General features: G+C 36.3%; 1 protein-coding gene across 4 annotated transcripts in view; it reads left to right on the forward strand.

Moving 5' to 3' along the window:
- Positions 1 to 18,701, forward strand: part of CADM2 (cell adhesion molecule 2) — a 585,014-nt gene that overhangs the window by 378,432 nt on the left and 187,881 nt on the right. For 2 of the 4 annotated variants that reach the window (XM_030263057.4, XM_030263073.4), the window contains exon 2: positions 2,162 to 2,188. The exons of the other annotated variants lie outside the window; for them this stretch is intronic. In XM_030263057.4, coding sequence (XP_030118917.1) covers positions 2,162 to 2,188 — 27 coding nt within the window. The remainder of the gene's footprint in view (positions 1 to 2,161; positions 2,189 to 18,701) is intronic. 4 annotated transcript variants of the gene reach the window in all.

Raw genomic sequence — 18,701 nt, forward strand, 5'->3', positions numbered from 1 at the left:
TTTTTAAGAAGGTTACTGTCATCTAGTCCTCTATTAGTGGGTTTGCAGAGAGTTATAATTGGCCTAACAAGCCTAGTAACCTGTCCTACTTCCAATTATATTGTACAATCTCATTTAATACTTTCCTTTATTTACTGATAGATAATAATTCTCTGTCTGGTGCACACGCTTCAAAATAAAGCTGTCTCATCATGGAATATGTGGTTCTTTTAATATACATGCATATATGTGTCCATACAAATAAATTATATCACTTACATATGCATATAACTATGTGTATATATATTCTGAAGAGTTCAAGTACATATATTTTTTAATATAGGTACTTATATATAGGCACAACCTTTTTTCTTTTTTATTCTGTTTAATTAAGTACAAAGTCTCCTGTTGCTTTTAAATTTCTGGTGGGGACAGGGAGATAGTGTTTTCTCCAGACCTTTGTTAAGTTTATGTTGTTATTCTGGCTAGAAGTGATAATACATTCATGTAGATGTAATTCTCAGGACTGAAAAAAAAAAACAGGGGAAGCATAATAAAATGAACAGGTTGATGAACTCAGTGCATTCATTATCAACTTAGATTTGCATGAAGGAGAAACTGTTCGCTTCTTATAAAATTAGAATGGCGTCATTAATTTTGTTTACTACACAAGCAATTTTTAGCGTGTGTAAGATTTACGGGCAGTTTGCAGGTGAATACGTCTTGTTAAACAGCCCTATGGAAAGAGCTCTGCAGAAGCATCTGCACTCATTGTAGCTCCCCAAAGCAGAATTTTTTGTGTTGCAAGGAGAATGTTGACAAGTCACAATGGTGAAACTGGAAGTAAAGGAGGGAAGAGTCAAAAAATTTAAAAAAAAAAAAAGATGCAGCTTATGAACTGATATTTTGATGCAGTCGTAAAGTTAAAGGTTTTATGTTTTCAACAATTTCTTCATATATGGCAACTTGGTCTTCGCTGCTATGCACTCCTTGCTTGTTTTAGTAAAGACTGACTGGTGAGACAACAGACCAAAAAATAAATGAAACAAATCAAGGAAACAAACCTTTTAGCTATGAACAAGAGAAGCAAAGCCAGCAGAAAAGGGTTTGGTCTTTCTCCTTTTCTTTCATGTATTTTGGTCTCAAGCATAGCTGCTTTTGAATTGTTAATGTAGTTCTGCCCTACAAGAAGGTCCAGCAGAAGAAGAAGTACATGTTTTGGTTTTCTTTTCTTTCATGGAGATGCTCTTGAATGAATGCTTTCTCACAGTGTGCTTGAGAATTTAGAGAGATTTGGATGGGTCTTTTTGAGTAATTTAAATTATTCCATTAACAGAGTGATTCCATTCTAACTTTGCGTTCTGAGTAATATTTTCTTTCAACTACATTATCCTTGAACCTCAGAAAATACAAAACTATGTTTCTCTTTATTTTGGTGATAGTGTGGTAGTTAGTGAAACATTTTAAACTACAGTGTTTGTTTTTGTTACCCTGTTGGACATGAAAAACTACCAGGATGAAACTGTGTGGATTCAGGACACACAAGGAAGGCTGTAGTATCTATCCCAGTCTCTGTGAGTTTGAACATTGGTCACTGTTGGTTAAATTATCATCTGTTCCTTTTGATTTGCATGCTCCATGGGTGCAAGAACAATCTGAAGTTATAGGTTTCAATGAAGAAAAATAGCAATCATACAGCAGATTATAAATCATTTGCGTATCTGCAGATTAAATTATGTTTATTTGTATCAGCTTCACAGGAAAATGATGTTTCAAGAAATAAGGGCAAGGGGATGACATAAGATTTAGGTTCTTCAGAATGTCCTTTTGGCAAGGCAAATTGTGCTTTAAGTTTTAGAATTCACTAAAATGTGTGCATGTGTTCTCACCTACTTGTGACTAATGATCCATGATTTTTCTGCAATCCTCACCAAGGCTTTTTTGAGTGTGTATTCTGGTGTATTTTCCAACTTCTCAATGCAGGGTTTCTGACAGAATTATAGATCTGAACTCTCTCACAGCACAGCAGTGTCTCTAATAAATAGGTCAAATAATCTTACAAACGGTGTTTGTTAGCTTTGAATCAATAGTGATGAACTTTCTCTGTGTTCTTGCTTGCTCAAACTTCTGTCTAATCTATCTTTGTTCTCTTCTTCTTGTGCAATCTTTTCCTTGCTTCCAGTGGCTGCTACAAAGAACAAAGCTAGAGGTGAGTTTCTGCCTGCACCCTTCAATTTGCATTGCATGGCTCTGCAGCCCACGCGTTTTCTCCCAAGGTTGTTTCTGCTTCTCCAAACAAAGAAAAATAACTTTAGGTCCTATGGTATGATAGATCAGTTCTTTAGAATTTCGTAATTATGCCTAAATGCATTGTTTATCAATCAGCACTGCTCATGCTGTATTTTGTTAATTGCTTTAATTTGGGAAGTTTTCAGGAAAAAGACAAAACTAAGTGCTTTGTAGTTAGATTTCTGACTTGCATTATAGTAATGTAGGGATATTGATGGCACTTTAATAGAAATGAAGATATTGCATAAAAATGCTCATAAATATGTAAATGTAATTTATATTTTTATCTCTAGTCATAGTCATAAATATCTGAACAGAGAACAATGAACTCCTAAGTGTCTCCTAAGCATTTCCTGTCTTTTCACACTAGTATAAATGATCATCACTGTTCCTGATAGCATACCAATATATAGAAAGGCATACTATGATATCTGCAGAGATTTATGTCTTCAGAGCAGCAAGGTGATTGCCACAAATCAGTGTGACAAAGAAGTAAACCTTTCAGAACTAATCATGTAAGGTCAGCAGTGCTGTAAACCATTTCCTGAATTTCAACGAAGCAGTGATGTAGCAAATGTAACCTGAGGGGGTGTATTTTGACTTACAGATACAGATAAATCAATGCATACATGTTTATATATACAGATGCATGTGCATTTATATGTATGAACATATATTTGCATGTAAAATAATGAAAATATGTATTTTACTATCATTTCTATGTTATTTCTGGTAGATAAGATTGAGTTATCTGATAATTAAACATCAGATTTTAACACAAAAATCTCTGCTAGTTTACATGTATTTTGGAAGTTAAGTATCACAATGTTTGCAAAGTTCAAATCCATACATTGCTTAGCTTGAGGCTGTAGAACAATAATAATAATCAAAGAAAACACAGCCAATTGAGAGTGTTTATGCATTAGAATAATTAAACCAATAATTAAAATACAGCTCAGGTTTGTATTTTTTTTAAACCCTTGCATGGCTTCTTGTAAGATCTTTTTCTCAGAAACTTTGCATGCATTGGGTGACATGAATGAGGGGAGTGAACAAAGTCAAATTCATCTATTTGCCTATGCATGCTTTGAAATTTGCTTTACTCCTTTCTGTACTGTTATGTATTCAGCTGTGGTGCTGAGTAACAGCGGTCAAGACTTTGAGACCTTCATAATTAACGAAAAAAGCCCAAACCAAAGCAACATCCACAGAAGCGACTTTTCAGCACAAATAAACACAATCTCATCAGTGTTTGGTGATTAGCTGATACTGCCATATATATTGCCATTCAAACAGAAACTGTCCTGGAGGCACAGGAATTGTAGGATGAGTCAGAATTACTCATGGGTGCCACTCAGCCTTAGCACACCCTTATTTCAGAAGTGCACATGCATATTGAATGCACAGCTGAAACTCTATATACTGAAAGAGGTTTGACACTGTGAACTGCCTTATCTTTGGAGATCTCTTGCTCAGCTGCACAGTGCCTTCAAGAAGTCCTCGGCTTTTCCTTTGGAGCTGAACAGCCCTGTGATGAAAGCACCCAATATCCACAAGGAATTCAGTCCTGCAATAGTTCTGTCTTTTACCAAAAGCTTAGGAGATATTTTATAATCTCCTGTGGTGGAAGACATGAAGTAGATGATGCCTTACTGCTTTTCTCATTACTCTGTCTGAGCAGTAAAGAAAGGTCTGTTCCTCCTTTTCAAGTCTAACACTTAACTGGGAAACAGTTCTTCTCTAATACAGCACTGGAAACATCAATTCACAACTGAGAGAATTCTCAGGAGGAGTTTCTCTTTTGGCACTTATAATATGAAATCCAACAGTCCTTTATGTCTTTGCTCTTATGTATGGGTCTTCATCTTTCCTTTCTGAATGTCTGGAATTTATGCTGCCATTTTCAGCAAGGCACAGTTGACCTCATCCCTACCCTAAGATCTGAGAGTTCCAGAACACATTATTAAATGATATTCTGTGGTATCACCTGTCTTTAGTTTGTGCATTGTTAGCATGGCAAAACTCCTGCTGGTCTCCACTTCCCTCCCCCTCCTTGTGGGATTGTCTGTAAGCTGAACAACAGAGCCTTTGCTCTCAAACATAGCATTCAATGCTATTTCCTGAAGTATTTTCTCAGTTTTTGTCAAAGACTGCTTGTATTAAGTGTTGTAAAGCAGCTTTTGAACTGCTTTAGCCTTGCTTTGAGGCACTTGGAATCAATTTAGGTTGAAAGGTCATCTGGTCCACAGGTCATTCAGACTGAGCTACCGTGTAAGTAAAACCCACTTAAATCTGTTTGCTCACAGCCATACAGTCAAATTGAAGTATCTCAAGGATTTCACAGTTCCAGGATAGATTTACACTGATTGCTTGACTTTACCATGGTTTTCTTTCGTAGAATTTGATGACTTAGAAGAAGCTGCATGAAGACTTTTTTGTGGTCTCCAGAGTAGATAAATACTTGGATTTTGGACAGGATAGATCTTCCTTTGGACTCTTGGGCAGATGCTGCCACAGTATGCTTATGGGCAGAATACTTTGGACATTTCCAAGAAGTCTAGTTCAGAAGGGTTTGAAAGGGTTGGGAGGAGGGCAAAATGAGATGTGAAAATGGTCATTTATGGCACTTAATTTGATGAAGCAGAAATTGAAGATGCCACCTGAAAATCTCAGAAGTTTTTTCAGTGCATGAATATTTTAAGGACCGTTTCTTAATACACCAGATGAGAATTGTATAACTTGATCTCTATAAATGGACATTTCCTCTAGCAGAGCACCTGTTTGAAGACTGCTTGACCTCTTAAGTAGTGTTATTGTGACAATTTTGGAACAATATTGTTGTAGATCTCTTCTGGCAGTAGTTAACAATGGTTTCCATCCTGGATTATCTTACCAGATCTGCTAAAGACGTGTCCATTTTCAGCCAGCAAGTGGAAGAGAGGGCCAAGTGTCTTCATTCAAATGTAGTTTGATGAGGAATAGAGTTCTGCCCTCCTCATTTTGACTTCTTTGATACACTCCGGGTCATCTACTATTAAAAAGTTATTGCCAGAGCTGTCCCAAACCTCCTGTAGTTAGGCAATTGGTTTTTAACACTTCAAAGTATAAATCAGAATTTCTGATCATTTTCATTGTGGGGTTTGTTGTTTTTCTGTTTGTTTGATGGCACTTTTTGTTGTTACTTTTTTCTTGGTTGAGAATACTGAGGATGACTATGGCAACTTTTTATAGTGAAAAAAAAGAATATAAAGGCCAACTTCTATTGCAAGAAGGGAAAGCAAGCCCTCCAGAAAAATCTCTTATCATCTGCTTGTTTAGAAGTATAGCATGCCTTCCTCTTCCTGAGTCTCCTGTGGCCTACAGATTAGGAATGGTGACATTTCCAACAAGATTCCTAATTCCCCAAGAAGAGACTTCCTGCAGAGGGGAAGATGTGACTGCTTTAGTTTTGCAGTGTTCATACTATCCAATGTATATAAAAACCTATTGGATTGGTAGCTATTTCTGGCATGCTTCTTTCTCCCATTTTAGCTGTGTATGAAGCTCTATTTTTAATTTTTTTTCTTAGGGGAAATACCATTCGTATCATAGTGCCACTGCTTCTCATAGCAAAGTACTGCTGTAGTACCTATAAAATGCTATATTCTCTCTCCAAAACTAGCATAAAAGCTGTACTTCTGATGGTTTTAGGGGATGTCCTTTTAATGGGAAATACTGTCAACCTTTTTTTTTCTGTTTTATTATTGCAGTTTTAAGTACTGTAAATGCCTTGAACTCTATCTCACTTGCCTCGCAAGCTGGATATAACAAAACTTTTTTTGTAGCCTGGTCTTATCCAGGGGATTTCTGACTTGTGTCTTTTTCTTGACTTTTATTGCATCTGTATCCCAAAGAAACTCTCTATTTTTGAGAACCATGGAAAAAAATTTTTGTTCTTTCAGTAATTTCTTCTACAAATACAGAAGTATATTGTTTCTGCCTTACTTTAAAAAGAGGAGACTGTTTCTCCTTCAGAAACATAAGATTAAATTTATCTTTAACAATGCTACTTAAGGCTTACATCTCAGTCTGTAATATAAATCATCACAGTGGTTGATGCACTGTCTAAAAGCATCTCATCCAGGAGACAAAGATCACTCTGGACTTTATTCACTTGATTTACTTTGTTTGTTCTCATTATGTCAATGAAATTGGTATCAGCTTATTTTAAGCTTAAGTCAGGAGGGATCATGTGAAGAGTGTTGTACAAACATAGTCTGTTATTGCTAGGATAGTTGTACATTTACGTTATCTTTTAGTTAAGAATCAATTTTTTTTTTTTCTTGGGAGTTCGCCTGATCTTCATCATTGGTCATGTTCTACCCAGCCATCTCCTTGATTTTCTCACAGCATGTGATCAAGTTTATTGGGTATATTCTACATAAGTATATTTGTAGATATGTAGGTAAAGAATAGGTTTTATTCAGTTTTGACTGAAAACCATACAAACATGTCAACACAATTGCAAGATATACAGAATCTAAACCTACTAGTTTAAGTCCTCTCTTCAGTACATGTACTTAGGTAAGCATATTTCTCATTCAGAAAATTATCATAGAATTAAGTCAATAACACTGCAACTGTCCATGTAAGGAGCAGGATGAAATGAATGCACACAAAGGAGACACAAACACTACTGTTTGTCTTATTTGCATTGCCTTCCTAAAGTTCTCAGCTATTCAGTGACTGACATTAGTCAGGCATTAGCTTTGCTGTTGCTTTTCTTTCCTTTCCTTTCTTTTTTCTTTTTTCTTTTTTTTTTTTTTTGAGGAATAGCTAACTCAGGGTATCATCTGCAAAAATGACACTCTGTAACATATGATGGCAAAAGTTGCAAACAAGTGGAAGTGTATAGATGTTGAAAGTGTGAATCCAATATAGAGCCTGGGGAAACTCCATAAATCAGTAGTTTGGAAGAGCATTTATTTATGGTTATAAGCTTTCACCCCTGAGACATGTAGAAATAAAAACCTGTCATATTCCACCTTTACTACAAGGTCATTACAAAAAGCTTGCCAGAACTGTTGTAGTAGCATAGCAGGATCTGAAACCTGATTGAAATTTTTCAGATATTCTACTGCTATTGAAGTAGAGGAGCTCTGCTTTGTAACATCTTATGATGTTTTTATTCAAAGTACAGTTTCAACTTCTAAAGGAAGAATTTTCATATGTCACTTTAAGGTATTAAAAGCACCTTTAGTATTTGTAAGTGATTGTACTTTCAGAGAGAATAACAAAGCCAATGTAGCCTTAATAACCATTCCTTTACAGTCTCTTTGGTATTTCCTCCCCTGTTGTTTGGTCACTGCTTCCAGTTTATAAATCCTCTGCTTTCCTCCAAGGATTAAATTCTGTCCACTGGTTAAACTTGTGAAGCTGAAACATATGGATTTCAGTTTTCCTCCATGATTTCTCATGGATGTTAAGGGTCAGAGTTTTCTAATATTCAGCATTTCTGATGAGGAAGAAAGTGGTGATGTAGAACCAAATTTCATGCTTGTCTGTGAAGAGAGTTCACAGAGAAACAAAAAAAAACAGAAAAGTTTGGAAGTGAAAAACTTTTGAAAATGACGATGTTAAGAGTGCAGAAGGACTGTGAAGGTTTAAATTTAAAATTGTGGTGGGCCTTGTTGAATTTTTTTAATATCCTCTTAAATGCAAAATTCATATTAGATCAAGACACTAGATTATTTCAAGGTTTAGTTTTCCATTAGATAATGTAAGACATTATAATTATATCTCAAAAAATCATGAAAATCTACTTAAGTATGTCATATATATGCCATTTGTCCTAGAAAATTTGTGAGAGAAATCAGTTGCCTGAGTTCTAGAGGATTTTTTAGAAAACTCCCAAAATACGTTCCTGTCCTTTTTTTGCTTCCTTATAAACTCCAGCTGTGATCCTCAGGGAGAAAAGCTGGAATTATAATGATGATAATAGTTCTTAACAAAGTTGCTGACTGCCCTTTACTCTTTGTAATTATACTTGGGAAGTGCTTAGCCCTAACATCTGTAAGGTCTTCCCAATATTGAGAGAGCTGACAATTCCACATGATGTCATGTGTACCCAGTCAAAACACTTACCATTGTGGTTCTTGCCAGAATTATTTTGCCATTGAAGTTCCCAAGTCCTGCTACATATTAAGGAAACCAAACCAAAATGAATCAGCTTTTCATTTCTTAGATGGAGCAGCTCTGGAAGCAGCAGTTTGCTGAGCCTATGTGTCCTCTTTATGACTTCTAATGCATTTTATTCTGCTTTCCAGAACAGATGCAAAAAACTCTGTATTAACAATTGTGATCATATAACCCACTCACTAAAGTTGCAGGTTATTATGGAATAGAGTTGCTCTAACTTCACAGAAATAGCAAACGAAGGTACAAAACCCCCCTGAAATGAGATTTGTAGGGGCAGGCTATTGCTGTCAACATGTTCTTTTTTTCTGAGAGGCATCTACACTGAGCCAATATGTCAGTCATTTATTGACTAAGTGTTATTTTTTAGCCAGTGCAGAAGAATTTGGGATGGAATAAGGACAATGTCTGTTTTCATGCTTGTGAAGTGCAATGGGAGAGGGACTCTAGGGAGGGTGCTCCAAACTGAGGTGTACCTGGTTATCATTGACTAAAGCATTTTGTCAGTTCTTATTCCCCAACTTTCCGATAGGCCACTCTTCCTTCCACAATGGTTAATACAAATTCTGATTGCCTTTTTTTTTTTTCTTTTCTTCTATTTGTCTGTGTTCATTTGGGTGTTAAGCATGTGAGACTGTCAAAAGCAGTGCATTAGGAGAGCTTGCCATACTTGAATAGAACTCTGCTGGAAATGTGGTTGCTTTATTTGCTATTTGAATGGATATGCTGCTGTAAATCTGGTCATGGTTTTGAGCATTGAGCCCTTATGATTCTCTGCAAAGAATTTCCAAAGGCAGCGCATTGCATTTCAGACACATATTGCTGTGTACTGGCTCAGTTAAGTAATTTGTAGATTCCAGTCAGACAAAACTCTTTGCTTCAGAGTCTAGACTGTTGATTTAGGCACAATCAAAAGGATATAGTGAGTTCCCCAGATGGGTTCATCATGTTTTCTAAGTCCTGTGGAATTGTTGGGCATGTGTGTCTAATATCTGGCAGTTGGTTGGAGCTGCTGTTCTGAGGCAGGTTGTCAACTTCCTTGTCCTAAATATCTAAATTACTCAACTACTGTTGAAATTTGCGAGGTTTTTTTTTCAAAATTTCTTATAGAGAAAAGGGAATTGGCAATAATACTGAAATACTGGAGAAAAGATAACAGTTAAACAGATGCAAGTTAAACCGATGGTTACTGATTTTCATTTTTCTGAAGATGGAGATACTTTTAAAAATACAGGCTTTTCTTTCAGGCTCAGTTTTGTTCCAGTGTGCTTTTACAACAAAAGGAAGTAAAAAAGTGCTTTAAGTATAAGGAATTTTTTTTCCTCAAATGCTCTTTTGAAAACCAGAGGGCTTATAATGATTCTCCACATTAGGTCAGATCTCAAGATTTGTTTCTTAAATCTCTGTATGAGATCAGATCTTCAGAGAATTTGTTTTACTTCAGTGGTCAGTGAAACACACGGTGTTTAAATGGCTGAGGATTCACCATCACTGCTATCCTTTGTGGTTTTATGTTAATTCTATCTTGGATTCTTGGATGAAGCATGAAGGCCTAAATCACCTTAGATTTTTCATGTGTGCTATTATAGTTTCATAGGGATCACCAGTTCTTTGTAAGCAAGTGTTATGCTCAGCATGCCTCTGGGATTCTTTCAAGATCTTCCATCAGCATCATCCTCCTCTTCCTCATTTTAATTATGGGTTGCATATAAAGGAAAGGTAGTGGAAAACACTTGATCAGTTTACTTTGATTTTTGTTCCTGTGCTGCTCATACAGTACTATTTTAAAAAATCTGCTGTGATTAGAGATGGTTGTGAAAAATGCCAATCACTTGTTTTAAAATTTTAAAAGTTTTATAGTAATAAAATAGTTATAAAAATAGTTATAAAAATTAGATCTATTAGAATACGGATAATCAGAGTTAGGACAATAAAGAGCAATAAAAAGCAAAGAATTACAAACATTTGGATGCTTTCCTCTGGAAAGCATGGCTGACTAACAAAGGATTAACCCTTAAAAGCAATAGCCTGTTGCATATTCATATATCTCATACATGATGCACAAATCCTTTTTAAACAAAGGGTGTTGTCTGGTTATTGTTAATTTCTTCCCCTTAATCCTGGTGGTTCCATAAAGACAGAGAGGAGGTGGAAGGATGTTTGTCTTTTCCCATAAGGAGGCAGTAACTCGTAGGTGTCTTGTTGATGTTATCTCTGTGCAAAGAATTTCTTGATTATCTTATCCCTTTCTTGAGCTAGTTAAAAAAATATCTTACATTGCATAGCTTCTATTATAACACCTACAACTATATCTACCACACTACTTAGAAAGGATTAATACAGTACTACAAAATAACTTTCCAACATAACTTATATAGTATTCAATTCAATATTTGCGAAGAGCCAAGCATTTTTCACAATAGTCATGGGATGATTTATGCTTGTCTGTTGACCACAAGGTCTGATAGATCATTAAAGATAAAGGAGAGAGAAATACTGAGTGTTTCTTTACCATGCATCTTAAATTGTTGATTTTGAATTAACATCCTTAATCACTACTCACTGGTTGCAGAACATCCAACTCCTTCTCTTTTAAGCTGATAAATTGAAGTTCATCTCTTATAAAAACTAGATGGCAACGTCACATTGTCTTTATGCAGCTTCTCAGCTCATGTAAAAGAGCCAGAGCTCTGTTTGGAGGATTGCAAATAATTGCAAATTTCAGAAGGAACCTCTGCCATTTATGTTTTGGAAGCTGTTGCTGGCTCCCAGGAAGCCAAACAAATAAATGAGTCTGTTCTTCACAGATTGCTGCAACTCAAAGTAGGCCAGTGCCAGCACTTCAGAAAAGAAAAAAAACTCAGGTTTTCCTTTTTAGGATTCTGACCTTGATTCCTTTTTAGGAATCAGATCTGGAAGATAAATAGATTAACTATTAGATTAATAACATGCAGTAATTAAAAAAAAAACTCACCCTAAACACTGCAAATATTGGATCTTTTCATTTATTTTTGAACAGCATTCTGTTCATGGGCTCCCTGGAGATCTACTAGCTGAAAGTCATAATTCCAACTTAGTCTTCTAAGTTTAAAGAATATGATACAAATCTTTAAAATGCTGAAACTTAACAAAAATCATTCAAAGGGAAATGAGAAAGAGAATTAAGGAGTTAGAAATAAAATTGAGTGTAGCTGTCAGGAGAGAGGCAAACACTGGAAAGAAGGCCGTGGAAAGGAATAGTGCAGCTGGCCTTTGCAGCTTCCAGCAGTAGAGTTCTTCCTAGGCTTTGCAGGGCCTCCTGTGTCCTATTAAAGTCACTGCCAGTTTGCCAAAATCTGGTTTAAAGGGTGCAAGCAAAGATAAGATTATAAACTCCTGATTTATTTCAGTACCTGTGCACAATAGAGCACATCCAATTCGTTTCCCACAGACTCTTCTTTTGTTAACTGGTGCTGAGAAAACTGCAATCCTTTTTCTTTTGTGAAAGGTCACTCTCCTATCTGTTTGTTTTTTTTCTAACAGTCATTCTTATTTCTATATGTATACATTATCTGTGCTGTGTGTGTTGTAACAGGAGAAAAAAGATTTGTTTTAGTTGATGAAGAAACAATTCTACATAACTCTAAGCTTTTCAAGGTAGAAAAACTTTTTGTACTTTTTGTGTAGTTTCCCTTTTTAGTCAAAAAACCTGCCATTGGAAATCCCTTTGTGTCATTACTTAATTTCCTTCAGAAGTAGCTCTTTTCATTTGTTTTGGGGAGCAGTATTTATTTTGTTTATTCATCATTGATTTCTGGAAACTTGAAGTGTGTCAGCTAATGCTTTTCAATTAGAAGCTCAGAAATGAAGGGAGAATATCAATCCCTGCATTAATGTCCATTTGCATTTTAGGAATTTACAAGTGTGTAACACTAATGAGCTAATAATTCAGTGTTCTTTTTAGATAATGTTATGTACAGAAATGAATAGAATTAATGGGCTTCCCTACCGAGGATGGGCTTCTCTTACAGAATTCAATTTTTCTGATGATTATCGTAATGGACTACCCATCCCACTCCAATAATAAATATTCCCCAGTAGGCAGACTAGTAAAAATGCTTTTCCAGATCAGACAGTAGAATTCCCCTGATCTTTGGCTTTCCCTCTCTTCAAAAGGCCAGGAGGAAAAGTGGGCCTTGGAGCTCTGTTGAGATAAGTGTCTGGGGTTTGGGACACCAGCAGTGAGCAAAGTCCAGTATTTCTCCCTAATATCTGATCTAAACCTACTCTCTTTATTTTGAAGCCATTCCGCCTTGTCCTGTCTCTACATGCTCTTGTAAAAAGTTTTCCTTTATTCAGCTGATATCTTGATCTTCTAAATATCTTCCATCTACATATCTTCCAAAATATATTCAGTCATTTGTGTAGGTAAGTGACAACTATCTTAATAACTTTATACTTTTAAAAATAAATTCTACTTTCTTTAGTGCTTCTCTGAAGAGCAAAGTGTTATTTCCTGTCTAAAGAAAATGTCATATCAGGTTTTTTTGCTGTAAAACCGTCAGTCTTACCTGAAAAATGTTAACATGTTTCCCAAAATATGTGAATTTGGTTGAGTTCTTAAAGTACAGTATTCGAGTCCCATTGCTGTTTCAAAAATGCAGGTCGAACACAAACAACTAGGGGAGGTATCCTTGATGCTCAAGACCAATCTCTATAGCTATCACATATTGCCACCTCTGTCTTCATTCTTTTGAAAAGCTGAGGATTTGTTGGTTTTTGTTTGGTGTTGGTTTGATTTTGGTTTATCTTCCTTCTCACCTGGTTATTCCATCAGGGAAACTCTGAACCCTTCCCTTACAATGAAAGATGCACTCTTCTAATTTCCAGAAGCAGCGTATTCGCATAAGTTTTTCTTTTGTCAAGATTATCTTTAATTATAAACATCTTCTCACATGTAATTTTTTATCACTGTGAATAATATACAACGATATTTTTTTCTCACGGTCTTTATTTTGGTAGACAGACAGATATTTTTCAGTCTCTTCTATTTCCAGGGTAATATTTTTCCAATGTGTCATAGTATGAATTGGTTGTTGTTGACTGAAGTAAGAAGAAAATTCAGTAATGTTTTACCTGGGATTCACTGCATCTTTTCTCTCCAGCCTTCTTACATCTACCAGAAATTCTGAACTGTCTTATAACTGCTTTCCTTGAAGCTGCTCCATATTGGTCATTCATACTCATCCAGTGATAAATTAGAAAATGTGTCTTCTTCCTGCTCGGTTGTTCTCAGCTAATGAGATTCTAGGGTATAGCTGAAGTTTCAATTTTTAATCCCCAAGTGCATGGGGATTTTTTCTCATTTCTATTACTGCAGTCCTAAAGGTTGTCCAGCACTTTCTGTGAGATATATCAGCCCTCTTCTGTATGAATGATACTTTTAGATTGCACTTCTTCCTGGTCATTTGCAGGGAACAAATTCACTTATCCTTCCCAATCTACACAAGGTGACTCAGTGGTGGATTTGTTAGCTGGGATTTTTTGGTCAAGACATGAATATTTAGCAAGAGTAATGCTGTTTAGTGGTGGTTAAAAGGCAAGCAATGAGATAAAAAACAGCAAAAAAATTTCTAATCTTACATAAATTATACCTATAGTACGTGGATAATAATTTCCTGATAGATGGATTTTTGTATTTTTCTTAACATAATTTTTGGCTGGTCATTTTTTTATTAACTTTGTAGTCATGTTGTTACTTCATCTGTATCCTAAGTAGATAAAGTAATTGTGCTCTATGACAGCAGAATTGTATTTGGACTCACTGTGTATCCTTAAAGAGTTTATTGGACATTCCCTGGTTTTTGCACCATTTTATGTTTAATTCCTGAAGTGTCTTATGTCTATAATCCAGAGCATTCCAATCTGCTACAGATATTGTAAATCCTATTCCATAGTTCCTGTTTGCTTATTGGCCACACTCTAACTTCTCAGTACCTCACTGATGGACTTTAAAATTTTTTTTTTTTGTTCTTTCTTTTTTTCCTTTTTTTTTTTCCTCCCAGGCACTCATGGCATTATTTGACATTATAAAAGCTTTTCTTTGGGAATTCTTGGTATTCAGGCACGCTCCTTGTTTTCGCAGTGATCCATGACAGCCAGGCAATGATTTTTTTTTTGTTGTTTTTTGAATATGTGCAGCATCACTCAGTACCAGACTTGCTGTGCCTGTAGAGGCACAACTTGTTACTCTGTCAGCAGCTTGGGGAGCTCAGCACCTGTTCCAGTGACCAGTAGAGATTAACATTTTCTATGTCAGGTCTTTAACTTGGCTTGTCAGAGTGCAAGATTATGGCTGAAAGGGTATATTGACTTGAAAACATATGTTTATGAATTTATGGAACAAAGTTGCAAAAGTATGAGGCATAATATAGTATTGAGTTACAGGATAAATGTAACAGCGTCTATCTGCCTCCCTCATTTGCAGTAAAAGAATCTGTTATGATCTTGACATAGGATTTCTTCTGATTAGACTGGCTTTAAGATGCTTTCTCCATGCTTGGGCAGAAAAGAGACCTGTTAATGTCTTATAATTTCAATAGTTGAATATTTCTTTTCTAATATCTCAAGTTACTTCCTAGGAAAACAGATTCTGTATCTTGCTGGTTTTTGTTTTTGTTTTTGTTTTTTTTTTTTTCATGAGATAGGGTTGTCCAAACCCTTTCCCTGGATTCTGCTCAAAGCCTGTTACAGAAAAGAAGGAAAACAAGAGTTTGATAATTTTGAGTTCTGTGCAAAGCATGATGGCAGGAAGGACCTCCTGAAAGGAGAATGATGGCACTGAATTAAGTGGGAACGGATTTTTTATTAAATGCTTACATAAGTTTTACATATCAATTAAACTAAACCATATTTCTACTGGTCAGATTGCATAGTGATTTGAATTTCAGATTTTTTTTCTGGTAAGCCATCACCTGGTCTCCCGCTGCCAAGGAGATTTTTTTTGGGTTTTTTGTTTCCATTTTCAGTGTTCTGTCACTTGTGTCATTCAAATATTAAGGCCTTGTGGCTAAAGAGGTCTCTGTAATAGAACTTGCTGGGTTGCTCATGGCAAATTATTTTACAGACATGTTGTTCCTCTGTTCCTCTCTGCTTCGTTTCCTTGAGTGTGTGATGTGAGCTTGTATTAGACACAAATTGTGTATCCTGGGGGAGCACGACAGAAAACCACAAAACACCAGTCAGTCTGAAACATTTTGCAGCCGTGCTTAGGATGTGTGTGGGACAAGTGGGAATTTTTAGAGGAGCTGCTCTGCTGGAGGAGAGGTCTGGGCTGCTGAGAGGAGGATGCCCAGACAAGGATTCTCAGTTTGTGCCTTGTGATTGAAATTAGCCATTTAGACTTAAAACCTGTTGAGCTTTGTGTTTCAGCCATTGCTGTTCCTTTATCTACAGTGTGGCAGTGATTGGGCTGTTGGATGCATTACAGTGTGAAGTCAGATTGTAGCCTGAAAGTTCACTAAAATAGGTTTGCTTTTTTCCCTAAGTCGGTATGAAACTAAGAATTTTTTGGATCTTGAACTCTGTGAGCCTCCAAAATGCACAGATGCTGCCTTAGATACCTTTAGATTTATTCTTGAACAGAAGAGACTGGCAGCTGAGACATACTTGGGCAGCCCAGGAAGCCTAGAAAATTGATGTGAAAGAGAAGCTGAAGAGACACAGTACCTTCAACTTATTTTATTTTTCATTGATTTAAATTTTCTATCAAAAAGTAATGATCACAGTGTTTTCTAGGGGGAATTGACATCTATTTTTCTAAGAATAAAGGGCAAAAATGACATTTGGATTCCAGAAGAAATGTCATTTAGCTGTGTCAAAGAAAGTATCTGGGACTCTAATGACCTACTTTCCTGCTTAGTCTCTAGGCCATTGCTGAAGTTAGGAGCATAGGGAAAATACATTTCATCTTCAAAGACTTCAAGATGAGGTTTATAACTTTCTTAAAGAGAAAAAAGAAATGAATCCTCTCTCCTGTATTGAGACAGATAAAGTTTCAGCCCAAGATGGATATTTGTCCCCGAAGATTTGAAAATTCAGCCACCTGCTTTAAATGAGAAGTTAGAAAAAATGCACTGTGTTAAACCAGTGTATTCACTTCGAAAAGAAGGTGAAAATTATATACTTTTACTTCTCTATATTTCTAAATAAATAGAAAATACTTTGGATAACACAAATAGAGCAAGGACTGAAAAATACTTTCATATATCCATGAGTCCTAAGGGTAGTGACAGATTAGGTGGCTAAGTCATTATTTTTTAGAAGTTGTGGCAAGGAGGTGAAGTTCCCACTGGCTGCAAAAAAGGAAATATAACCCTCATTTTTAGAAAAAAAGGAAAGATCTATTAGACTTTAATCTGAAAGACGGTAATTTTAGATTAGATGTTGTGAGGAAATTTTTTACTGTCAGAGAGAAGCTGAGCATGTTCCACCCCTGGAAGTGTTCAAGCCCAGGCTGGATAAGGCTTTGAGCAACCTGGTCTGATGGAAGTGTCCTGCCTGTGGCAGGGCAGTTGGAAGCAGATGATCCTTAAGGTTCCCTCCAACCCAAAATATTCTGTGGTATGATTCTATGATATTTGAATTGGAATCAGAGCAGCTTTTGAGTATTTGGGGGAAAATTGCACTTCGTATTTTCCTGACATGTCATATTAAGGCAGGTTGAGTATCAAGGGTATTTTACCATATTTTTACCTGTATCTGATGGCTTCCCTACAGATTTTCATCCCTCTGTCTTAAGAAACAACAAAGTGCTCACAACCACGACTCCACACATGTATCAGGTAACCAAGCAGGCTCACAATGACTCTGCATGTGGGGGTTTCAGATTGATTTCCCATCTTCTGGAACGAGCCAGATGACAGACTGCTGTGTCCTTATGTGCTTCCAATTTGGATGGGAAAACCTGCACTTGATTTTGAATGTGCCTGCTAAAAATCCCTGCTCTCACTCCAGTTTGTGGAGTTCAGTGAGGCAACCAGAGAGAGATGCTAACTTAGGTGTTGAATCAGAAATAGCACAGCTAGGGCATAGCTGTGCATCAAAGCAGTCCAGGCACATGGATGGAAGTGGAGCAGATGGCTTCTGGATCTCACTGCCTCAGAGCTGGGAAGAGCTGTTGCATTGTGCCTCACTGGGCCACACAGATATTCCCCACACTTGACTACTATTTCAGATTCTTTGGAGCCTTTACTGTAAATGAACCTGTTCTGAAACCATCCTTTATTCTGAAAGAAGTAAAAGAGTTTTGGTTTTTTTTTTAAATTACCTGTCCATGATAGAGGAAATATTCAAATTGATGTACCATGCTGGATCTTGAATTCTTAAATGCCGTTTTTATTCATGAAACTTAGTGCATCACTGCAATCAGTACTTCAAAGCTTTATGTAGCTGCATCACTTGAGGAAGGGATATGTGGTGAGGGAGAGGTAGGTGAGAAGAAAAAAAAAATGGAAGGAGGTGGAGAAGACAATAATTTTATCTGTCTTTTTCAGTATATTCTTCTTTTGTGTTAGTGGCAATTACTCTTCACAAAATGATGAACCTGAATAAAAGGGAAAAGGAAAAAAGGTAATATTTTTGTCTCCTATTTATTCAATGGCTCTCAAGCCCTCCTGTACATGAACTCCAGCACCTTAGCACAGTTGTGTTGGAGCTTTCTGCATAATTCATCACAAAGGAACATGAGGCATTCAGCAGTCAGTGCTCATTCAGAGATGTTCTGCATTACTAGCAGCACTGGTAAATATGCCTTCTCCATACATAATTTATGGTTCTCAGCAGAGATAGTTTTATGCTTCATAATAGGCTAGCTTTGATCCCTTAACATTTGTTTGTTCAACTTAGGGGTTGGGTGCAAAACAAAGACTTTAAAATATCTTTCTTGCATTACTTGTTTCAACAATTGCCATTTCCCCATCCCGTTAACAAGGCTGAAATTGTTTCTGACCCACTTTTGGGGAAATGAGCCTTCCTGTAATGGATTTTGTGTGTAAGACTTTTTATTAGCCAATTCCCTCCACACACAACTTGAAGTAGAATGAAAATTGGTTTAGAAACCTTAGTATAGTCTATTCTGTGCTTCTGCTTAAAGAATTTATTGTTATTTCTTGTGACCTGTAGGAGGAAAATGTAGATAGACCTTGAGTTCTGTGAATCCCTCTTTTAATGCTGTGATACAGCTAGAGACTATATATGAATGTGTTGGAACTCATTGAGAC

Source organism: Taeniopygia guttata, chromosome 1, assembly GCF_048771995.1.
Source record: "Taeniopygia guttata chromosome 1, bTaeGut7.mat, whole genome shotgun sequence".
NCBI lineage: Eukaryota > Metazoa > Chordata > Aves > Passeriformes > Estrildidae > Taeniopygia > Taeniopygia guttata.